The 25,503-nt window shown below is 41.9% G+C and overlaps 1 protein-coding gene across 1 annotated transcript in view; it reads right to left on the bottom strand.

Moving 5' to 3' along the window:
- Positions 1-1,068: 1,068 nt before the first annotated feature.
- The window catches only part of LOC135940106 (lachesin-like), a 71,349-nt gene continuing 46,914 nt past the window's right edge, over positions 1,069-25,503 (bottom strand). Inside the window, exons 4-9 of the mRNA XM_065484854.1 lie at positions 21,373-21,558; positions 18,330-18,522; positions 12,241-12,372; positions 11,612-11,731; positions 6,824-6,997; positions 1,069-2,548 (exon numbers count right to left, since the gene is read on the bottom strand). Coding sequence (XP_065340926.1) covers positions 2,196-2,548; positions 6,824-6,997; positions 11,612-11,731; positions 12,241-12,372; positions 18,330-18,522; positions 21,373-21,558 — 1,158 coding nt within the window. The 3' untranslated portion in view covers positions 1,069-2,195. The remainder of the gene's footprint in view (positions 2,549-6,823; positions 6,998-11,611; positions 11,732-12,240; positions 12,373-18,329; positions 18,523-21,372; positions 21,559-25,503) is intronic.

Raw genomic sequence — 25,503 nt, 5'->3', positions numbered from 1 at the left:
GCTAAGCTTTTCCCTGTTTTATTTTATTTTTAAAATTATGATAAGGTTTTAATTTATTTTAATCAATTTATCTGATGTAACCAGTTCATATAAATTTATGCCATATTGAATATATGAAAATAATTGATATCTAATAAACGCACACAAACAATTTGGCTCAGAACAATCCAGTTCTTTAAAAGATAGTAAAATAGCTTATTAAAGAAAATAAAATCAAAATAATGATTCGTTTGTTGGAAGCAAAATTAAAATTAGATATATCTTTGGAAAGCGCGTTTTAGCTCCATGTAATAAAACGAATCGGCGCTTTTCATAAAAGCCTCAGCTCGCGATTGAATAATCGCGCCTGGCAAAAATAGCTTGCGTCAGTTGTTTAGAGCAGCTGCGATAAAGCCGGAGAAAATTGACCGAAACCGAGGCAGGCCCAATTAAAAGATAATGCGCCGATAATTAAGTGGAATACCAAGGCGAAGCAAAGGCACACTCTATGCCGCCCGCACTGCTCTCACAACAGCTAAGTTGCGCGGAGGCGGAGCGAGCGTCTTTTCAGTCTCCTATGTTATTTTCTCATAAGCCACACGCGCGTTTTGTCTGTTGCGAATCCAGAATTAATTGAGAAAGGCTGCGCTTAATGAGAATTCGCTCTTTAATGCCGGTACGAGCCGAGAGTTGCTCTGTGTTTCATGGAGTGGAAAACGAAAGGCACGCCGCCGCTTCCCGGCGGGATTTAGCCGCGCTGCTGAATTGTTAGACGACCAATAGACGCAGCAGGCAGATTATATGTGTGCGTTTGTGCCTGAAATGCAACGCTCTTTACATTCGAAAGGGCGGCAGCGAAATTGCGTGAATGGCAAAAAAGCCGAAGAGCAAACAATCCGAGTGAAATCAATTGGCATCGAAGCCATTTTCCTTTAGAGCGTGTGCCTGTGATAGCGTCCGATTTATTGTTTTTTTCCACTGAGAGAGAAGCTCGAGTAGAAAAACACTCGTAAATAAAGAATGGCATAAAAGTGTTGCAAAAAGTGAAAAATAAGAAAATCGCTGAACGAAAGTGAAAAAGCGGGCAGCTATAACGAACATTTCATTTTTATTTGTGGCAACAACAATGATTACATAGTCCATCAATAAGTGCTGGTTTAACATGTGTTTTGTCTTCCCCGCCTTAACCTTTAGGTATGGAATTGTATATTGTCCTTTAATCGTCATTCATGCCCAAAAACATGATGATAAACAGTACTGAACTGCGGTGGAAAATGTCCTATTCGATTCAGATATGTTTTTATACAGGAAAATATGAGCTGATTCGAAATTGCATAATCTCGATGGAATTTGTTTATTCAATAAAGAGTCAGTGCGATTCGGCTCCCGTTTCAAAGCAAAATCGATAAAGGGGAACGATGACAAAATTTTCAAATTTATAAATTTGGGGGGTTGGTTTGGTATTTAGAACAACACGTATGCCTCACATCTTTTGTTCTCTTTTCGCTCAACACCCACCGTCGCATTCACTCTCCGCTTATTACACGAAAAAAGCGCAAAGGTCTAACAAGTTTATCGTTCTGCTCTTATACGAATGTGCAGACATTCAGTATAGTTTAGCAATTTTATGTTTATATTTATTACACCGTTTCATTTATTTTATGATTTTAATTAGAATTTTGTTTGCAATCGATTGTTTTCACTGGTAAATGCTTTTACGAGGGATTCCCATGAAATATTCATTGTTGGAGCAAGTTAGGCTAATTTTAAAGGTTGTCAGGTTCTGAGCATGCTCTGCTACGAAATTAAAATTTTTTGTCTCAATAATTTAACAGAAATATGCATATTTTTAACCTTTCTCTTAAGAATCATTTCATAAAACGGATAAACCGAGCTCTTTAGGATCAGCTTGCAAACTTTTCATAGATATCCTTTTCTTTACAATAATGAATATCGCACAAGAAACAAAAAAAACCTGATAAAGGACTCGCATTTGATATTCCATATTATTGTCATCCTGCAGGAACGAAAATTGTCGCAAAATCTTTTAGAAAACGCGCGTCAAGCATATTAACCGTGTTGATTTTCATTTATATAAATCAGCTCGTCACAAATTTTGGGATTCAATGCATAATGTGTGCGCGTTGGAAAAAACACGCCAGTCCGAATGCATGGCGAAGGCCCCACTCGCACAGACACATCTCGAGCGTTCCGAATTACGCGGAGAGCACCTTCAGGGTGGTCAGCGCGAGCGATAACAGCGCCACAGGAAGACTGACGGGGACCGGCGTCCCGCTGACGTTGCTGTGCATCACCCAAGACGGCGGCCGCGTCGTCCTCGCGTCGGCCACCTGCGTTGTCTGCGGGAAGTGCGTGTCCAGGGCCGGTGGCCCCGCACTCGTGGCCTCCTCGGAATCGTCCTCCTCGCCACTCACCTCGTCGTTGCCCACAGGCTTGGGCTTCTTCATCTTGCGCCGCCGCTCCTTGTGCTGCTTCACCACAACCTTGTGGCTTGGCGTCTGCGGCCGCGGTGGTGGGGGCGTCGTCGTTATTGGTGGTAATTTGAGCTCTGGAACGAAAAATAGCGGAGAATTTAGATTCGAAATTATGTACTCTGTTGTCACTATTGAATTGCAGGATCGTTATAAAAAAAGATTTCATTTCTAAAATATATCGTTATCTTTTGAAAAACGGGTGATTGTTGGTTTGGGAAGATATGTGACTCTGACAATGAGGGAACGCAGCAAATTACTGAAAAACATGATTTTTTTGAAGTTTTTCACGCTGTGCGCACCACGCCACAATTGAAACTGATTTTTAAATAAATAAACTGCAGTAGCCGCTTGTAGGCCTGGTCAAGTTCTCTCAATTCCATTTGTCACAAAATTAACCATGAACATTATTTTTGGGCATTGCTAAAAAAGGTACAGACTGGGAATGTCTTGCTATATAGCATTATTTCATACTCTTTTAAAGTAAATATGAATCGTGAAATTTCAACAAATCAAAGCTAATGTTAATATTAGTCATACACGTTTTCCATGAACTGTAAATAGAAAAAAAACTCCAAAAAATAACCACATTTAAAACAGAATTTTGCAACAAAAACTAAATATTTTTTTTGCACTAAAACTCACAATCAGTCTTACAATTCAGTTGAGTGAGAAAAGGATTTGTAGGCTAAATTTCTACTCCTCTTATAATTGACTTTGATACAACGAACAGGGCGCAAATCACGTTTTCACGTTTTTTCTGCTCAGCCAGACTGGAAACCATTTCAACTTTTAACATACCTCTGAGCGGAGAATGAAATTTTTTATGATAGTCCTATAATTTCAGAAGAGGCTTTTTTGTTGGAATTGCAAGCATTGCATTTATCCTATTTTTAACCCCGATTGCATAAGAAGTGATGTTTATTTTACGAAACATGATCTTACATGTTTGCATTGTCCTTGTTTTCCATTAATATGTCAGTTAATTAGTGGGCAATTAACCCTCGCTTCCTTGATTTAATAACGTATCAAATTTCAACTACATGCAAAAGGAAGAGAACGTTACTCTGCTACCGGTCTGTGTCATTTTGAAATCTGATCTGTCAAACTTAGTTGATTGAAAGTGTGTCAACAAACAAAGTTTGGCCAGCTTTACTTCCTTCCTCGCTACATGGTAAACGAAGACAAAGGTAAATGACATTAACGGTAAAAATTGAGTCTGTTTTTGTGATTCGGAGATTACTAATTTAATCATAAGTCGGAATAAAACCACACCCCGGCTTTTGTTTGAAAATCCACCCCTCTGGTCGGCTCGATTTTACGAGAGCAATCGATTGGGAATGGGAAGCAGTGCACTAAACGAAGTATTATGGAGGCGCATCTGATTAAATTGTCTTGCGAGCTGCTTTTTGCGTGGATGAAAACAGCACGGCGCGGCAGAAAAGGGAGCAAAAAACGTTCGAGTGGCACTTTCAGCAAGAGCAGAAAAAATAGCAAAAAGGGGTATTTTTCCGAATTGAACACACACAGTGGCGGCAGTAAAATTTTTATCTCGGCGAATTGTTTCGTGCATTCCACAAACTTCATAAATTTCGGCGCAAATCGTTGCAGGGAGATAAAAGTGAATGGGCCATTGTGTAGTGTGCAATACGGTGCGGCGGTGGGCTGCGCTCACGTCACAAACACACCCAAAAGCCAGCAGAACAGGCAGACACAGACACACGCAGGGGCAGGACCCACGCGCCAGCCTACTCTCGCACGACTCAAATCTCTTTGCCACTTAAATTTGATCATCATCCAATTCCAGCTGCACCTCTATCTCTCTCTCTCTCTCGGTTGCGCACGACCGCTTACTTTTCAGTTTCTATTTGAATTTAAAAAAGTTTGCTGGCCTGCTAATTATCGTTAAAAATCTCAATGTTTGTAAAAACAAACGCGAGCCAATCAGATTTTATCCAAAATTACTGGATAATATGTAAAGGAGTGGCTGGAAAATATCAAAACAGACAACCGCAGTTTTAAGTAAAGACGAGCCGTCGTCATAAATTTTGGATTCGTTCCGGACAAGGCCACAGAATTTCAATTGGGATAATAAACTGACCGGTAGTATTGCCCCTCATAAAAATATTGAAGTCAGACCAGGGGGGCATCTTTTCTAAATCCAGCACAAAATTAAATAATCAAGCTATTTATGACAACACAATTGAAAAAGAAATAGAAATGAAAAACTAACTTGTTGATTTTTATTCTATTCTATCGAGTTAACATTGCTTTAAATTATACTAGTCGAAATGTAAAAGCTATAATATAATATTTATCAATGTTAAAAGCATGTGGATATCTAATGAATGAATATATCCTAACAGAATTACAAACTCGCCAGAAGCAAGTTTACGGCAACAGTTAATTAAATAATCGCACCATTGGCCTAGCTCTCATTCTGGAGTTCTCAGTTCAAATGTGTCAGAGAAATTTTATTTTAATACAATTCCCTTTTTAGTCAGACTAAGACGAAATCTAAAATAAGGTACAAACAAATTTATTGGTATCAAGTCATGTGTGTGGATTTTTATTTTTTGTATTTCAATTCTGCTCTTTTCCTAGTCATGAGTGTTATCGAGTTATTCTCGAATTGCACCCTTTTATGTAAATATTTTAGATTGGAGGAAAAATACTGATTGAGAGCAATCGAGAGATTGAGAAATAAGTAATAGTTGATTTGATTTTAGGATATTGTTTCGCTGAAATGCCTGCGTGTGCATTTGTAAAACAACAACCGTGATTGCAGTGAAAATATATCCGCGGCTATCGCCAACAAATTTGCGCATATATGCAAATGAGCAAATCTCTCTGCGCGACTAATTCCGTCTGTTGCAGATAGCAGATCTCACTCAATGCGATGTGAGCGAGAAAAACGATCGGCTGTTTAAAAGGATGTGCGCAAAAAGCACGTTAGTCCCTAAAGCCTCATCCAAAGGTTGGCCTTGTTAGTCCTTTTGTTGGGGGTTCATCGATTGAATTTAGGCGCGCGCACACTCAACTCTCGAGTTTGAATTTATAGACGGCGAGTTAAATGGAGCGGAGCAGCTAGTAAGCAAGCAGCCGAGAGCCGGCGCACAGTTTAAATTACACGGCGGCTGTGTTTCAGTCGCGAGCAACAGCTGCGGCCCGAAAAATGGCGAATGGTCGCTCCCGAGCCGCTTCCATTTCTTGTTCTCCGAACGTGTTAGCAGTCCGAGTCTGCATTTTACGCATTTTATTAAAATTCCAGTCTTTTTTCATTATTTTCCTCGTCCGCGATCTGCTGCTTCATTGATTTAAAAAATGCTATTTTATATTGGCGATATTGTTCGCGTTTGCTGGCCGCTCACATTTTTGCCGTTCGCCTCGATCGGGTTGAAAATTTTCCTCTGCGCCGCTTTCCGCTCCGCTCTTTAGAGAGCCAGTCTCCGCTCCATTTTTGCCCTGCTGCATGCTAGTCTCTCGAAAATCAAGCAATCGGCACGCAGATGTTTTTTTAATTATGCCCTCGCCGGTATTGTATCAGGAATTCGCTGCAAAAAGTTGTGTGTTGCGAGAGGAAAAATTGAAAGCGCCTGATCAGAGGTGAAAAGTGAAAAAAATGGAATGGAGTGGATTGTCGCGTGAAATTAAAAAGGGAAAAAAATTCACACTGTGCGAGTACTATTCTCCCCTCGCTGATCAATACCAACTAACAAGGCTGATTCATTCCACTTGCAAATAGCGTTTTTTGGTGTAACGATTTGATTTGAGATTGCAAAGTCCAACCGTGCAGACTGTTGCATCATTTCCATTGAACACACTTGACCTAAGAAAATAAATACTTTTTGTAGGTTGAAAATTATAATTGCTAATGTACTAATCGTAATGACTTTACAATGCCACGTCAAAATCAACTGAAGTTATTTTATGCGATTGTGAAGTACAACGTACAACCAATTATTTTTAATGAGAGGTTTATCTCAAACTATTTTCATCGGGTACCCAACAATCAACAGAGAACACTCGAGAAACAAATCCCATAACAATTATTTTCATAAGGGAAAAAATACATCCACGGGTAAATAAATTTAAATTTTCTAGAAATTAGTACAAAATAATTTTCTAACATGCAGAAAAACAACATTTCTAAAAGGGAGCCTTGGTGCCTAAGAATATAGTAGAGAAAAGTTTCATTTTGATTGAACATTTGATTTGATTAATTTTGTGGAAAACTGTAGCAATAGACTACAACGTTTTCATTAGAACTCTAATTTAATTACATTTCAAGGCTGATTAAATCAACCACAAATTCCAATAACTAAATTGTGGTTTAGGGGAAACTGACTCACCTTGAAGCCTTACGCCTGCCTCTACTCTGCCAAGAGCGTTGCTTGACGAGCATAGGTAGCCACCGAAATCTCGCTTTTCCAGACTCCTTATGGTCAGGTTCATCATCAGCGAGTAAGAGTTGATCGAGTTTTCGGTGATAATGTATTTGTTAGCGTTCTCCACCAGCTTCTCTCCTGGAATCAAACAGCAGCAATCACGTGAAATATGCGCAACGAGTCGACTTGTGAGGCGGCTGTTAATTATGAGACGTTCAGACACGGCAGCGACAGAATTAATTTTCCCAGGGGCACCAGTTTCATTAATTAGGCGTAATGGCAGCTTTGCTACTCCCCTGACGCTTAATCGAGTGCATTTTGTCACGCTCAATCAAGTGCACTGTTCGCTCGGGCAAATTCTCGTTCGTTCCGTGATCACGCCATTATTAATATCGGCGAGTGGGAGGAATGAAATTCGTGCCGGACGGGTGGGAAGAAGCGACGATTGGTAATTAGAAAGACTCTCTGACGCTTGAGCACGGGTAAGAGTAAAAATTGTTGCTCTACGACAATTCAGTCACGTTTTCCACTGCACTTAGTCACGAAGAATAGTCTAATTTAGATATTAGATTATATTTCCACAGCAGTTTAATATTGAATGCGAGTTAGAATTATTGAAACACATATGATTTCATCCTTAAACTTACAAAATTAAGTTAGCAAACAATATGTTTGGTGCAAAAATTGGTCATACAATTGATTCAATTTTTAAAAATTCCACAATATTATTTATTCAACCAAAAACAATTATATACTTTAAATCACTTTTATTCACAGGACCTTGTGATTTGGAATGTGTTGTATAAATTAGGTTTAGGCATTTTTCAAACATCAATCAATAAAAATATTTTGGAAAATCAAGCTCAAATAGTCAGTAGCAAAAGATTTCTATCAACATGGAAAATTATTGGATGCAAATATTATATTTTTTTCTATTTGTTTAGTCATAGTCAGCCTCGATTTTGTCTAACCACATCATTTTCCAGCTTGCTTTTTACAAAACCAACGTCCTATTTGTTTCCACAACAGCAGAACGTGACTTTTGTGCGGCGCGAACAAAAATGGCACAAACTATTAAAATGATCCACAATAATTATGCCGGCACGCGGCGTGACAAGCAGAATAAAGCTGTAGTGAGTTGAACTCGTCGGCTGTGATTTGATTGCAGCGTGACAAGATTCACTTGATCCGCAGTAGTGAGATGAAAGTGGAAAAGCAAACACGAAAGTGGGAGCGAGCGAATTGAAACAAAATTAATGGGGTGGCTGCTGGAGCGAGAGATGAAAACGGACCAGTGAGGGAGAGCAGCTAGTACGAGCTGGAGCCTAAAGTAGAGATTTGCGGTGTGAATGCAGATGATTATAACACAGATTATTTTGTCTAATAATATTTTGAATAAATTACCAAAATAATATTTTTGCAGGAATATTCTTAATTTATTTAAATAATAGACAAAAGAGGCGTAATTGACGTAATCGTATTCAAATTATGAAATTTTTATTTCCGGCATCATAGCTAGGGAGTTTTCCTTTTACAGTTGCTTTTCAATTTAAAGTAGAAGCATAGAGTTGTTTCCCCAGTGGGAGTAATTTGCAACCGGGTGACATGCAACTCCACACATCTCAGCAAAAGATGTCCGCAGAGCGAGAGCGGCGCGCTGGTAAGTGGCGCGCATCGCAACCCGCCGGCAGCTGCACTTCATTAAAACACACAACTGTGTGGCGAGAATAAATGATTGAGCTGGATAAGTAATTAATTTCGCCGCCAACAATGACTGCAGTCGCCATTTAATTAACGCCACCCGGCATGCAGCGGCGAAGGCGTTTATGCAACCGGCTGCACACCGCTCGCTGCCTCACGCTCCGATGAGCCGCTTCTCGGCGGCTGCTGCTGCTTCTATGCTCTGCTCCGCGGAGAAGAGAACAAGTGCAGCAGATTCGTCTAGCTCTAGTCGGTCGACTTGACGCCCGCCGTCCGCCGCCGAGTCCGTCCATTTGTTATGTATTGCACGAGGAGGCGCACTTGCACTTGGCCTGGCGTTAATGGCTCGTGTGCGACCGGCTTGCTTGGAACAGATGCGCGCCCGGCCGGCCCGACAGCCGTTTGTGGCCAGCCCAAATTTAAATTTTCCCTCTGGCCGAATAACGCGCGCAAATGGAATATTGTTAATTTCGTCGACGCGCGGCTTTTTGCAGTGGTTTGGCCTTGCCCCACATGGCATAATGCAGTTGGCGGACGATTCGTGCTACGCCAATTTGGTGCCGCAAAAAGAATTAATAACCAGTCTGCTTTAATTTTGGTCGGAATGTCCCTTTCGATTAGTTACCAATTTGATCGAGGTCAAAGAGGCATTAAAAATTTCAACACGGAAATAAAAATAAACAAAAAGGGCTACTGAAATGGCTTACTTTTAGTGTTTAATTTTTTTGCCATTATTTTTCATTTTACAATGGTCTTAAAATAAATTTTAGAGAAATTGAGCTTCAAGAGAGAAATAAATAAGGTTTTGTTATCTTCTTAAACTAATTCTGCAAATAGCTCTCCTCTGTGCGTGTTGATATTGATTGATGAATATGTGAAATTTGTATTATTCCTTGTACGTTGTAAGTTATAGAGCTTTACTTGCTGTAACCACTATTTCAGCCCCTCTGGTCTCATCAGCAGCATATTTCCTACAAAACACAAACTCAGCGCCAAGTATTAGCTTCGGGGAATTTTTGCATCGCTGGGCGTTGAAAACGATTGAATGTGCACTCAACTACCAAAGCAGTGAACACAAACCAGAAATAGAACAAGCGATGATGTCCCAATCAAACCCTCAGTGCAATTTTTTCTCTTTAAATTTCCTCAATGCTGCCCATCCTGATAATTTACGGTAAGAGCCATTTGCAAAATTTATTAAATAACTTTAAATTGTTAATAGGTTTGAATTTTATTTGACTTGTGCCAAAACCATCATGTGGCAGCAAACTAGCCCAGCCCAAGATCTAATACTAAAACTGGCATTGATTTTATGATACGACCTCTAACCGATTTTTAACGGCAGCAACGTAAAAAACTCCTCTCCCTTTTGTGGTTCAATTTTTCGTGTGTTTGTGAGCTTCATTTTTCAATTACCACTTCAAATTAAAGGTAGTTTGAAAACTACCATAATGCAGATAACTTCATTAGACACGTTCTCCGTTAGATTTCATCTAGCGAAGTTTTCGCGCTCGGCAGAGTTGAGTTTGCCACTGCAGATTTGCAAGGGGGATGAGAGAGCAAGAGCACACACACACGAGAGAGAGGAAGAAAAAGTGCCGCCTCGAGCAGCAGTTATCGAAAGTTGAGCGGCGCGCATGCATGCGATGCTGCTGGGGGATTTTGAGCGCATATTAGACGAGAGAATAAAAGTTGGGTCGTCGTCAATAAAAAGCGATGAGCATCAGCAGCGGTAGTTGGGAAGAACACACAGACGCACACAGAGGATGCCACATTATTAGGCGGCGGAGCAAAAAAGACGGCCCCGATTGGAAATCGAAGCAAGAGTACCAGCAGCGTTTTGATTAACCCGCACCTATTTTCGCTGACGCGTGCAATAAATAGTACGTAAAAAGCGTCATTCGTTTGTTGACTCGCACGCACACACACACAAGCTGCCGATATAAAATCGACTCACCGCCAAATGTATTAGTCCCTCGATACAACTCGCTCTGGCCGTGTATACATTCGGCTCCTGTTTTTTACCCGCGACGCAAGAAAACAATCAAGCAACCTGTTGAGTGTTCGTTTCACCTGCCTCGCAGCAGCCAAATGGGCGGCGAAAATCTAGTACGTGTTCCGATTGGCAAGAGGCCGCTTTGCGCACGGCTGGCGACGGAAAAAAAGAGAGAAAGAAACGGGCCCCTCTTTGCCAATGTTGCGCCCGGCAATAAATTGAGAAATTATTACGTTTTCTTGCCAAAACGCGCGCGCAGATGTTCAATATAGAGTAGCAAGCCACCGGTCCTGTTTGTATATTTTGAGGTTTGCTTCCAGACAGTTGTTTTTGTAGCATATATATTCCTTCTGACGCTCGTGAAATAACTCGAAACGGGAAATTTGAAGAGATAAAAAACAAGAATAAATGCTATGAAGCAAAAAGAAAAGTTTAATGCATATGGGTTTATTTTAATGAGAATTTATTTTACGACACCCAGGAAATGTCTTGCCATTGCATTAACCAATCCTTAATGATTGGGCTTAATGCAACATTAATTACTCAAGTAGCACTAAAAAACCTTTGAGAAAAGTAACTGCAAAAAATTGTCGTGCCTTTCACGTACAAAATTCTATATTAATATTTGAATTAAGATTATTACAATAAGCTTTCCCGTTGAATAGAACTTGTCGAGAGCAATCAAAATCTGCCATGAAAACACGGTCGAGCGCTGAATCTTTTATTAAATAATTTGTATCCAAATAAAGATGGTTGGACAAAAATTTGCATTGCATTTTTTAAATTTTTATACCATGACAAATGTCTTTTAAATTTTGTTTGAATGATGCGACACCCGCAGTTGGGATATTCAGGAGAAAAAAATCTAAAGAACAAACTGCAGAGCGACTTGAGAATACTCTTGGCACGGATGTCGCGCACCACGTGATTATCACAAATATTGCGTGACAAACCAGCGATGAAAATGGATTTATCAATAAATTTGTGGACTCTTCGCACGGAATTCACAAATTTAATGTTCCTGCAACGCCTGAAAATGGCGACGACTGGCTCACCTGTTTCTCGGTGCCAACTGTTCATTGCCTTGGGCGAGGCCTCCACATAGCACTGGACAGTGACGTCGCTGCCTGCTGGGGCAGCCACCAATTGATTAGAAACCTTGATCATCGGGTGGACTGAAACAAAGAGATTCGCGTTCAGAGACTGATTAATCCGCTGCCGAAATTTACGATTTGCTGCGCGCGCGTGCTTCAATTAAAATAAAAAACGCGAGCGATTCGTATCTGCCTCGGTTTGGGGCCGTTAAATTGTCTTTTTTCGCAGTTTAGACTCGCAGCCTCAACAGCAGCTGCGGGACTCGATATAAGCGGAAAAAGCGCGGTTATTATTACTCGGAGGAGCCTCCGACTGCGGCAGCGCGCTGATTGAGCGGCGGATTCACGTCGGTCGTTTTGTTTGTTGCCGCCGCACAATTTACTAATTGCTCCCGCATGAGGGTCGGTTGGGGGAAGGAAAAATAATTGAAATGCGGCAAGCCCGCGAACTCTGGAGAATCATTGCGGAATTATGAACGCATCTGGAGCTCATTTCATCGAATTAGATTTTTTTTCGACAGTTAAAAATGTAATTCAAGTCCACGCAATTGACAGGAACAAATAATTCGAGATTGAAGTTGAATACTCACAATGCACGCTGACTGAGAAGCGTTTGCTGATTGTCGGCGGCACACCGTTGGAGGCGATGCACAGGTAGTTGCCCATGTCCGAGCGAGCCACGTTGGTCAGCATTAGCACCTCACCCTCGACGGTCCGCACGACTGAAATCACAAAGCGAGGCACACTCGTAAATAACTCACATCGACACGCCACTTCACTCGCACCCGCGCTCTCTCTCACACACACACACATTCGAATCACATAACACAGAGCATGAGCATGCTCTCTCTCTCTCTCTCTCTCTCTCTCTCTCTCTCTCTCTCTCTCTCTCTCTTTCGCAGCTCGTTAAATTGAATTGAGTGTAATTATAGAATGGTAATTTTATAACTAAAGATAGTAGTTCAAGGCTTAAATAAAACTCTCAAAATACGGCTATATGCAACCTGCTGCACACAGCTGCCCAACATATTGCATACTAACATTAAACAGTTGATGTTATGTGCTCAACTTGCTTTCAGATATTTTGTAAAATTTGTTTGGCAGGACGATAGACGATAGTTCACAGAATTAGAGAAGTGCATTAGTAAGTGGCACAGTGCTACAAAACAATTGTCAAGTTAATCAAGTTCAGTGATATTTCCTCAGGAACAACTTGCAAATAGTTTTGTGCTTTTATTATAAAATAAAAACTTGTATAAGAACAGAAATTGTATGCATTCTTTGAACAGAACTTTATTTCCTGTTTCTGAATTTGTTAATTTTATCTGGATGTGGCAATGGGCCATTGGGCACTACTGTCATACAGAATTATAGAAAAGCTAAACTTTCAACTAAAATTATATAACACACTAGAAAGCACTATCGGAGTAAAATGTTGGAAATTTTGTGGCTTACAAACGCTGAAGATTTGATTGCTAAGACTTCTTTTGAACCGAGGGAATTTATTATTAGTTTCTGATCCGTGACTTATGGAAGCAAGTTGATAATTATTGAACTTTCGCATTTAAGAGTCAAGAGCTACTGCAAAAGTTGGAGAACATTGCTCAAAAAGCTTATGTAAAGGATGAGTTATTGTGCTCGGCTGGATCACACATTTCCAGACATGTTTTTCGATGAAATATTTTACTAAAGCGGTAGAGAGGATGAAATCCTAGGGATGACAAACGATTTTGGGTTTTTAGCACTGCGGCAGAGGTGGTCGGATGCATTGTTAACAAATGGTGGTGGTTGATTAGGCGCGCGCAGCCAAATTAACGGGGCTTTGCTCTCCGCTTGGACAAATATTGGCGCGCCGACAAAAACGTTGTTAATCACGGTGATAGTGAAGCGCAATTATTGCCCAGTATGCGCGCCTGCCCGCCCTGTTCGCAAACAACAACAGCAGGGTAGCAGCAGCAACAACAACAGAACGCTGCCGCCGCCAACGACGACGACGACGGCGATGATGATGATGATGAGAGTGATTTTTTTGTTGGGCGCGCGGGCGAATAAAAAGGCCGGTCGGCTGACTCTGGTCGTCGTGTCCTGTCGAGTGGCTCGCATCGCACAATGCGCGCGTGCACGAGAGCGAGAGTGAAATGGTCTGTGTATGTGCTCCGCACTGATGGTGGGCGCGTGTTTGGACACAGCTGATACCACCGGCTGCTGATTTATCTGCTGCTCGGACGCACCGCATCAGCTGCTGCCCGAATTTGCAAGCCAATCTTTTCGGATCTGATCTGAATGACACACACTCGCTCACTCGGGCAACACGGCGCACGGTCCATTTGCAATTAGTGTTGGCTCACGGCTGCACGCTCGCTAAGCCGCAGCCGCGCGTTGTGCGTTTGCGGCAATATTTACGTTGGTCCCGCACGTTGTTTGCTTGGAAACACGTGCCTCGCCTCTCTTTTCGCCTCTCTTTTCGCCTCGTGCCTACTCGTGTTCGCGGACGTGATGTTTGCGAAAGCAAAAGCTGATGGCTGGCTAGCCGGGCAAACAGACTCGTTGATGGTGCCTTTTGACCCGACTGACATCGCGGGGAAATAATAAAACAATACTAAGAATTGTATCCAAATTAAAAACTAGCTTTACAGTGCTCAAATAATTATTGCAGATCATCAGGAAACTAAACTCCGGAATAAAACATTTTTGAGTTTTTGTTGAATGCACTCGAGATGTCGCGTATGCACGAATTTGCCGACAAATTTTTAAATTTACATGACGTATAAACACTATTTAGGGACTCCCAAACTAACAAAAAATGGAGCCGGAAGTTGCACTACTTGATGCACACTCTGGGCAACCTTAAAATACAATTTTGTGTTTGGCTCAGAACGTAATATTTTCGTTTTTCATTTCTTAATCAAATTTTTACCGTATTTTATAACCATTGCCTCCGCCACACTAAAAAATTAAAACAAAACTTCGTTAAAATCGGAATGACGCTTAACTTAAGTATTGATCAATTTAAATCTGCTTTTCATTGGAATCACTATCTTTTGTAAAACTCCATACACTTTTTTTTTAAATTCGCACTTCTTTCTCACGACAGAAATTTGCGCTATTTCAAGAATTTTAAGAAATGAAATTTCTCTATCATTATGAGTGGAAATTTAATAATCTAGATTTTTTATACTCCCTTCCTCTCATTGACTGCAAACTATTAGACCTCTTGCGTCAACAATTACTACAATAAGGCCCCGTATCAATGCCCTCTTTAAATGCCAAGTATTTAGCTCAAAGAAGAGAAGAGGAGAGCTGAAAAACACCAGTGTTACCCACAATCAAGCCCAAAACCTGCAGACTAATTTGAGCGTGCATCACTTTCGTCGACCACACTTGACGAGCTCCTTTTCGAGAAGGGTTCCTCTCGGGGTGTTCAACATTAACACACGAGAGAGTGGCCATCAAGCAGGCAGCCGAGCACAAGCCATATTATGTACTCTCTTATTCTGCTCGGCTGCTGCCGCCACCGCCGCCGCTGCTTTCTTTCTTTATTATTTTAAAGTGGAGCAGTCGAGTCGTCGACGACGACGGCAACGGCGGCGGCGGCCGGCAGCGTGTGTTTGACAGAGATTAATGCCCGTTCGGGCCAAACTGCGCGCTGCGGTTTGAGCAAAAGGGCCCGCGCTAGCCAGCCAGCCGGCAGCCATAAAGTGGCTCTCGCCGCCGCCTGCATTCAGGCCGATTCGACAAAAAGGCAAGGCTGGGGCACAACAAAGCGTCGATCTTGGGCGACACGACTCTTCAATCAGCCTGTTGCCAGCAAACAGAGCTAATTGCCGCGATGGCAAACGCCAAAGCCAGAGTTTCCCTCTCATTCTCGTTTGGGGGTAATTAAAAACGGAACCCAGATTAATTTTCTCGTAAAGAGATTTTGCGGCTTGGCCGCTCGGCCGGCCGACCGGCCTGCTTGCTGGCCCGTGCTGTTTTTCGGCCCGGCTTTTATTTTGTGGGATTGCTGAACGCCGCCACCCGCTTGTCGGCCGTGTGCCGCAGTGATAGGCCCTTTGGCTGCGCACTATATATTCTCCACTGAATTGAGCCGACGACGGTGATAAATTGCGAGTTTACAGCTTAATTCAACTTTCCAGTTGCTTATGTGGTGGAAGTGTATGCGGAGAGTGAGCTGTTAGCGTGGCTTATAAAAAGAAATATGCCGATGGAGTATTTGCCACATTTTCAATTAGACCAAAAATAATCGGACATAAAATTTGCCATAGAGTGATATGTGTGCCTTGCAAAAAAATCCTCTAAGTATAGGAATATAGTAATCTGGATGGCTCAGAAAATATGAATTTGATAATGCTGTTCTTGTGTATTCTCGTTGATTATATATTGAATAAAGAGATAATCAATATGAGTTGAAAAATGAACAAAACAAAAAAAGGATTAATATTCGCTTTGCCTTCCACTTGTGTTCTTTGGTTTCTGAAATATTTTAGCTTAAAGAGGACAAACGTACGGAAGAAAAGGGTCCCACATCTTATGATGACAAACCAGCAAACCATAATTTGTATCTAATCGGATAAAAAGTTTCAGTTATCTAGTAAAATTAATGAATCAATCTTTCATATTTTCATAAACAGAGAGTGGAGGTAATTTGTTGCTTCGATGAAAAGCTGGGATCGATTTCTAGACGATTTCCAACTCTGTAGGTCGTTTTAATGCCTCTGTTTTTATGCTTTCAATTAAACAGTTTTAATTGAAATTTTTAATGATATGAAATTTTATACACTAAACGTTGAAACACTCCCTCATTTATTTTGCGCGTTCCACCTGACTTTCTTTACCTCTAGTTTTATTTTTAATTGGAAGGCCTTATTGCCGTGCAGATAATAAAACTCTAGACCAGTGCGAGCGGACTAAACAAGCAAGATTAGCAGCGACAACAAATTGCTGTTGCTACACGCGGCGGGAGGCTGCTGCTGGCCATTCCAGTAGCCACTTGTGCACTCACGTACGTAGAGTCAAAAATTATGCAGCAGGTTAAGGTGAAAAGTTGGGTGCGGCTGGCGGTCGGCTAATTAATGCCGCCAACCGAACACAAACAAGCAGATTGCGCATGCAAATGCGCCTCGCATTCTAGCACATGGCCGGCCGAAAACAGGCGCAGAGCTGGAGAGGAAACAACACTTTGGCCCGGCGTTCACGCCCGAGGGGCGCAGAAAGAGAGCGAGTGGAGCGAAGGAGCAAGAAACAATGGGACGAAGGGTCTTAAGGAGCAGCAGGCGTCGCTCGTATTTACACGCTTACTTTATTTCCATTTCAATAAAAGAGGATTTCGAAGCCTATGCTGCCGCGTGAGCCTTTTTCCATCAAGTGGATTTATTTGACATTAAATTTTAACTCGCTGCGCCGAGTGAAGGAGGGAAATTGAAAAGTCACTAGGAGAGAGTACTGCTGCTTGCTGGCCGGCCCAGCCGGAGGAAATACGGTTGCCAGTGTTTTTATTGCCGAAACATTTTTAATGCAGTTTTCTGCGTGAGGGGCTCGTCGGACAAGGAAAGAAATGGGTTTGGAAATTGCATTATCATGTTGAGTTCCAGTTACGACACAACCTTAAAGTTAATTAAACTTCCTAATGGATACACTTGCTTCAATTTTTTTTTCAGACACATAAGGGATGCATTGTAAACGTGTTTATTTTCAATAAGTAAAATACAAACCAAAAGGCACAACATGAGATGACTTGTTAAGGAATGAAAACAGTTTGGCAAACATATACTTGTGAGAGCAAAGCTGAAAAAGACCAAAAAATATTATTACAATATTAATTTTTGCAGCATTATGTGTGTATTTTAGGTATCCCTTCATATTAATTTAGATGAGAGAAAAATTAATATATGCTACTTAAGTTAAAAATAATATTTTAAACACAATATTTACTAACCGAAAAAATAAATTACAACTATTAGAAGCAATTTAGGATTGGTAAAAATTGGACTTGAGACAGAAAAGTACTTGATTCTAAATTATTTACTTTCGATCTTTGGAGAGAGCTACTGCTTTTCTGCTCTCTGGATGCGCGTTCGTTTACATTTTTGCCCGGATGCGCGAGGAGAGGCCGCTGCCCTCGTCTCCACCCGCGAAGGCCCCGCACTGTGATATTTATGCTACGCGCGCAACAGATTTGCTCAACTGGTCACATAGCCCGGCTCGCCTGTCACTCTCACTCGCCTTTGCTCCGGCGTTGTGACGCACGTCATGTGCCGGCTCGGCTCGGCTGTGCGCTGACACTCGCGAATTTAAGGTGTGGCGTCGTGATTTTTGCTCCGTCCGGCAGCAGGCAGGTTTGTCTGCTTTCGACAAACACGTTTATTTCCGGTTCGCGAAGCGCTCCTTTCATCTAATTTGTTTGGATGCGCGCAGCTCCACTCTGGCCGAATACATGAATTGGATGATGGAAGCCGGTTGCTTCTGAGAAATGCGGAGGAAAAGGTCGTGTTGATTGAGTCATTAATAATCGAATAAAGCGTCTTTAGAACGAACGGCACGCGGGATATTAAAAAATATTAAGCGCAGCCGTTGAGATGCAAAAATTTTCCTTTCACTCTTGCTCTCGGACGCGGACGATCGATATTATCAAAGTGCTGAATCGGTCGCTTTGTGCACAAACAACGCCCCATTTACATACCTTGTTTTTCTCGGCTGCCGTCCTGTCGCAGAACAATACTCTTGGAATCTTCCCTGCGCCAAGTGACAGTGGGATCGGGCAAGCCGGTGGCCTTGCACTTTATCTGCACGGTGCCACCCTCCAGGGCGAACCCGTCTCCAGAGCTGTCCTCGCTCAGAATGTCCGGCGGAATCACGACCTCGAGGTAGCCAATCTGAAAGCAGCAAAAAATGGAATTAATAATGCGCCTTTTCACTCTCGAATCATCCCGCCGAGACGTGAGGGGAGGATGTGGGACTCTTTTGGCGACGATGAAAGCAGCTTTTCTCATTATTTGGCACAAGGAAGTCTCTGTATACATTCTTTAGCAAAAATCGGTTTAATCAGCGGCGACATTTCTCGTCGAGTAATTAGCGTCTTAAAAAGACTGCTGAATAGCGTCAACCGAAAACTTTCTTCTAATGAAAAGCAAGCGCCCCAGAAGAGCAGCGAACGAACGAGCGGCCTTCCCTCTTCTTTTCACATTGCATTATTTTGAGCTCATTGATTCAGTAAACTCCCGACTGTGCCGTCGAGCAGCGAATTTAAAAAGTTTTAATGAAAATTAGCAGGCGCTGGAGCGACGCCGAGGGTAAATATATGCTTGCTCGTTGGATTATTGTTTCACCAGCCAACGAGCCGGCAAATTCAACGTAAGCGAGTGAGCTGGTCATTTTTGTTTGCATTTTCCCCGGCTTGGCAAATTGAAAAATGTTGATTGACTCTGCCAGATGGAGAGTGTTTTAAGGGCTTTCCGCAGACAAATATGGGAAGTAACAGGAGCAAAAGCGATTTGCGAGTTCTTTTGTCACACTATAGAGCGGCTTATCTAAATAACCCACCGTCAAATTTATTCCATTCTGGCGTGGCGTGCGTTACAGGTGGGATTTTTCCCTCGGCCCCGCTCAGCCTTTCGCTATTTGAATAATGCGATTCGCGGTGCCGGGGAAAAACTTCCGAAAAGTGGCGAGTGCAAATTTTTATTTTCCTGTGATACCGTTAAAACCAGCTTTCTACTCTCAGGATGCACGCGTAAGCTGGAAAAAGGTTGTTGGGACGGCATGAAAATATGCAAGCGCGTCTGGAAAACAGAAGTTAATTTTTGTTTCCGTGTTTTACCAAAACATCTGCTCGGTATAAAAGTTATAACTTTGCGGCATATTTTATAAATAAAAATCCTGACAACGATCAAAGATTTGTTCGGATTTAGCTCACGTATATACAGGGCCTATTCAGCACTGCACACCACTGAAACAGTACATTGAAATGCACATCAATAGAACTGAAAAGCGGCTGCTGTGAGATCAAAGGATTCGTTCATTACAATAGATAGCTTGCCAGTGTAATTTTATCGTTAACCACGGCATTGCTTTCAATAAATTCCGCTTAAATGTACCAAATAACAGGAGATTCCGATCAAAATCCCGCATTGATCTTGGTTTTTGAGTATGTCCAGAGTTTGAGAGTTTTATTGGATTAATTGCTACAAGGTAAATTGATGAACCACTTTAGACATATGTTTTAATAGTGAGACAATTTCTTCACATAAAAGGCGAATAGGGAAATAGTAAGTTGCAAAAATTTAGACTTTTTTCGGTACAATATGATTGGTTTTAACGGGTTTTTGGCAACTTTGATTGTTTTTTGGTGCACCGTTTTTAGCCCAATTGTAACATCTAATGGTAAAATTTGAACGGTAAAAATTATTTTTTTCACGCATTTTTTGCAGATTTTTTTACGATTCTGGCAGGTTGATGGTCTAATGACGATTGGTCGCACACAAAAAATCGTCGGTCGTTTGAATTTATCATCCCTGTTTACGATGAAATCACGTACTAATTAGTTTTGCTTTCCTTTTGCATCTATAATATTCAGTTTATTCCATTGTCAGGGTTTTACCTGACGATATTACGATCGCATTAATAATTGCTGTGCACCAATATGTAATGACGTGAACTTTCGGGCGCCCACAGGGTAGAGCGGAGGGAGAAACTCAGGTATCAATGAAGGCAACGCAAGAGCCTCCCTCTCGCGAGCACACGACCTGCTCACACACAGACATTCGCTCTCCTGACGGCACGCGAGCAAGAGGGTAACTCTCTAGCTCTCTCGCTCCCCCGCTCATCCCTCGGGGTAGCCAAGCTGTACTGTCGTCGCTATCAACAATAAACTGGTATGGTATAGTAACCGGGCATTTTCCCTCCTTGTCCACCCTGCACCTTTTAAAGTCTACCATGGCTAGAAGAACAGGCTTCAACCTCGTGATAGAGTGAAGGCACGCCGACAGGGCCGATTGCACCCATTCGGCGGCCCCTGCCCCGCGTCGCTGACATCGATGGAATACAATATAAGAATTTTCAAGCAGGAGACCGCTCCTGTTTTTTCCCACTACACTGTAAAAGCTCTAAAGCTCAAAAATCGCTTCAGGCCGGTACAATTATTTTTTAATTGTTCCAATCACTCGCAAACAACAAAAAGCTACAGTTGAAATTCTTAATCGCCGCCGAGGGCCATTCTAGAGTGGAACGGATGAAAATCAATAACTGCGAGAGTATTTACAGGCGCATCGTCGCAACTTTTTTCATTAAACCGAGAGCGTTTTAAGTAAAGCGTCTTCTCGCGCGCGCAAACTTTTTTAAATGGATTTCGAGTATATGTTGGCGGGGTCCGCTGCTGAATTTGAGAACAAGATACTGTTTGACTGCGTGTAAATGAGATTTGCCCGTGCTTATTTTCGTTTCCATCGTCACACACACACAGTAGAGCGCGCAGAGTCACAAAACGTTGTTTCGCAATCTCGCTTGCTCGCCGGCATCGCGCATATTTAACTTATTACAACGTCAGTCTGCCGGGAAGAGAAAACACACTTGCGCTGCGCGGATTCATCAAGCGAGCGCGCGCCCATTTCGCTCACTCACTCGCCAACTCGCAGCAATTATTGTCGTTGCGGCACTTTCACTTGCCGAAAAAAGACAAACACCACTTTGTTGTCAAAGAGACTGGCAAAACGACTGCATTTACTCACTTGCGTCTTCATGGGGTCCGTGTTGATTTGGCACATGTACTCGCCGGAGTCACCGCGCTGCACACCGTGGATGTGCAGCTTCCACGTGTTGTGCCCGTTGTGGGTGACAGAGATGCGCGGGTTGTGCGCCACCATATGGTTGTGGATGCCTAAAATCGCCTTAGTGTCAGCCTTGATCCACGCAACCTGTGAAAACAGCAAGGAACAAACTTTTAAGACACAGTTAAAAACGTGATGAGATTTAACAGACATCATGTTCAGTATAAAACTATTTTTTACGGCATATTAAATTTCTGTCTTTAGTCTAAAACTGTTTTCCATCGATTATTGTTTAATAAAAAAAATTCTGAAAGCGATCAGTTGTTGGTTTGACATCCAACGTTCTCAGTATTTCACTTTGGCTCATTTTGTTAAGAAAAGAATACGCAGCCAAAAATTTCTTGAAAACCTCTGGAGCAGAAAGCCAATCACTATTTTTACTGCAAAAGGGAAAGTGTATGTAATTAAAACAAACGCTCTTTTGAGTAATTTAATTGTTGTCAAAAAATCCTGTGTTGTAATAAAGCATCCATATCGCACACACACAGTGCACTTGTTCCACGCGGCAAAATGTCTGCTCTGTGCCGGCGCGCGGAATAATTAATAAACGAACGACGCAAAAGAGCAATTGAACAAACCACTCACGTCTCCTTTTGAAAAAGGGGCAACAGCAACCGACGGGTGGTGCTCCAGAAATAAAAGGCTTTCGGCTGGGCGACTCCAATTTATATAAAAATAAAACAAAATTGAGACCAAACGACAAGCGGAGGCCACCGCCAGCCGAACAATGAAGGCTGCGAGCGTGCGGCCAAATAATGTAAATTAATTAAAAAGCAGCAAAGTGCGGGAGCAACGCGTGTTTAACTGGGAGAAAGAGAGCAAGCAGAGTTGGCTGCGCGGCGAAAAAAAGAGCTGGCCGGGCCATCCATTGTCGTGACGTGCGACGGACGGCGAATCCCGCCGCGCACACAGAAAACTTCATTTTCTGGCCCATTTAACGAATTAAGAATGAAATGTCACCCATTACAGGGTGATCCTCGACAGCGCGGCGAAACAAGCGGCGAGGGAGCCACATGGACGTTTTTAATTGCTGTCAGGGGGCGGCCGGCCCGCTCATTTTGTCTCCCCGCGCGCCGGCCGAAGACAAACTAACGGCACCACTAATGAAATAGCCCACGCTTCGGCTATTTGTTTGTCGACTAGAACCCTCGGCTGGCTCCGCAATGTAAGAAATTCACTAAATATTGGCACAACTAATAAGCGCCGTCTATAAACGGCTAATGGAAGCGATATTGCAAGCTATATTAACGTCAAGCTGGATTACTCTACCTCCCCATCTTGATTATTTTGCCTCAATATTAATTTTATGTGTCTTTTATCGTCATATAAAAGGGAGTAAATATGATTTTAGGTGCATAAATTTGTTATTTTAATTACATTAATCAAATTTAAAATTACCAAATATTTTCAAGATAAATTTGACCCAAAAACATTTTAAATAGGCAGTTGCAGCCATAATTTAGATACTTCAATTTTTTCAGATAGTTTTTATATCATTAGAAGCAGAATTTCACTCTTTGAAAGAGCTTTAAGACAAGAATGGAAAATTTGGCTTGTAAAATTTTAGTGAAAAATAGTTTTGTCGCAATGACAGTGCCGGGTTCAAAAGATTCCGTCACACCTTCACGTTTCGAAAATGCTTCGCAAAAGTACAGCATTGAATTTTTAGCAGGTAGAGTTTGCTGAGGGGTTGCTCACAATAATAACGTTCAGGACAAGTCCAAATTTCACCTATCCAATTTCTAAAACCACGCAGAGCGGGACCATTGGTAATTTCGTAGCATAGTAAAATTATTTTTCATTTGTGGTCAACTATTAACAATTCTCTGAGAGTCTATTCAGAGCATATTGTATATATAATCTGTTTTCAGACAGCTTGACGTGCACATTGAGTAATTGGAGCACCACACCCTCAGGTGTCTGTCAATACACGCAGACGACGGCAAATATGCCCGCGGCTACATCATTAAGAGACGTAAGTGAGCCAATACAGCGGAAAAGCTGAGTCAGGAACGCTCCAGTCCAAACCTGGCCAATATTAAAACAAAAAAAAGCGAGCGAGCGACGAGCCAGATGTGATATGCAGCCGAGAGATATAAAATTTTACGGCGGTGACGAGTCTGCATTGGCGGCAATAATAGCGAATCACCCAGCTGCAAAGAAATCACGCCGGCCAGATAATGAAAAGCTCGGCGAAAATCAAAGGTTTTGTGTTTTACAGACACGTTTGATAGCACGTGTGGCTCGACGGGGGCGGTGGTGCGCACTTGGAGTCTGGTAAACCCGCCGGCCAGACCAACTTGATGCTTGGTTGTCGGAGGGCGAGGCGGAGAAAGAGCGACCCTCGGTTTGCTTACGGACCATATAAGGAGCTACGTGAGGTGCTGAAATGCACATCCTATAGCAGCGATCATTTTAAATTTCATAAATCATGGCCATGAAAAAACTCTTAATTTTAGAAATTATTGTGATGGGCGTATAGCGTGCACCGCAAATAGAGTTTTGACGCCCGATGGAGATTTGCAAGACTATTTAATGTTGCAATGCCTCGCCACCGAGGTCTTTAAGTGAAACTACGTGAGCTCACCACATGCCCGAGAGCCGCAGGGCATGCCCATCGTGAAAAATCGATTCCTGGATGCGGTTAGTTGATGCAGATTTCTCTTCATCTGTCTATACCTCGTGGATTCCAGTGGCTAATCGGCATGAGCCCACTTCGAAGCACTTGAGTTTCAAATAATGTTTATCATGATTCTACAAGGCAACGTACATTGCCATCTGAAGACAGAAGATTAAATAATGCCACATAAATATTAAAAAGAGGGGTCACCAAAGCTAACTTAACTTTTGTTATTCAGTTGCAGTGCAAACTTCATAACTACTACTCCATCACAGACCCGGTTCTCTTAATTAAAAGGATGTAATATTATAAAATTTTAGTAATTTTTTAAAAGTTTAATAAAAAAATCAAATTCTCCCTGCAGCTTCATTTTGAAAATCAATTTTATGTAATCTTACCAGTTAGTTATTGAAAGGCGCACAGAATCAACGTCATCTTTAGAGCTAAATGCATTTTCATTCGAGAGATTTAGCAGCTGGTGCTACGCAAAGTACGCGCATCTCTTTCAACGGCCTCTGCTTTGCCCGTCTTCTTCGATATAAGAAGGGAGTCGACGGGAGAGAGCTCTGGCATCCTTATAATGTGCTTTGCCATCCATCCTCTTGCGAGCTCCTAGGAGGAGGAGGACACCAGACGGGCTCGCTCGCTCGCATGATGGACTTTTGTTGTTATGATGGAGTTAGTTTTGTTGTTGATGGGTATCAGCAGCAGCGCTTCTTGGTATTTAACATTCGAAATTGCCTTTTCCGGCAAACAGCTCTCGATAAAAAATCTTTGAAGCAGCCAACAATCGCATTTTTTGCCCGCTTCCCTCAAGCAAGAAACTGTGTCTCGAGATTAAGGCAAATATTGAATATATTTTTGTTCATGTTACGTGTATAATGCCTCTTGATATTTCTGTCATTTTATTCCTACCTGTCACTTTTACACGGAGAATTCTGTTTGTGCTTTTGAAGTTTATTTTTTAAATGTTTCCCGTCAAAATATTTAAATTTTCTTATCATCGATGAATATATTATGAGTTATTCTGGTGTTAAAAAGAATATTGCTGTCTTAAAATTATGTCAAAACTGTAAGGTACATCGAGTAAACTAAGCAGGTTTTTAAAGTATTATTGCTCTCAAATGTTTTGATTTTGACTTGAGATTGATAGTTTTTCGGCTATGATACCAAGCACAAGCACCCAAATCAAAACAGTTAACAGCTGTGATTTAGACCGTATAATTAATAGGCTGTTGTTAACATTGCCTTGATCACTGAGTGAGAATGGCGATGTTCATTATAGCGAGCTGCTACTCCCCCAACAATATTAAAAGCAGGGTGCTGCCGGATGCAACGCAGGCAAGAGCGCTCTTATCTACAAATGTACAGAGCAGCCAAAGCAGAGGATCTCTCTCGCTTACTCTCTTTCG

This window comes from Cloeon dipterum, chromosome 3 (assembly GCF_949628265.1).
Source record: "Cloeon dipterum chromosome 3, ieCloDipt1.1, whole genome shotgun sequence".
NCBI classification, from domain to species: Eukaryota; Metazoa; Arthropoda; class Insecta; order Ephemeroptera; family Baetidae; genus Cloeon; species Cloeon dipterum.
This window is presented reverse-complemented; position numbering and strand designations above follow the sequence as displayed.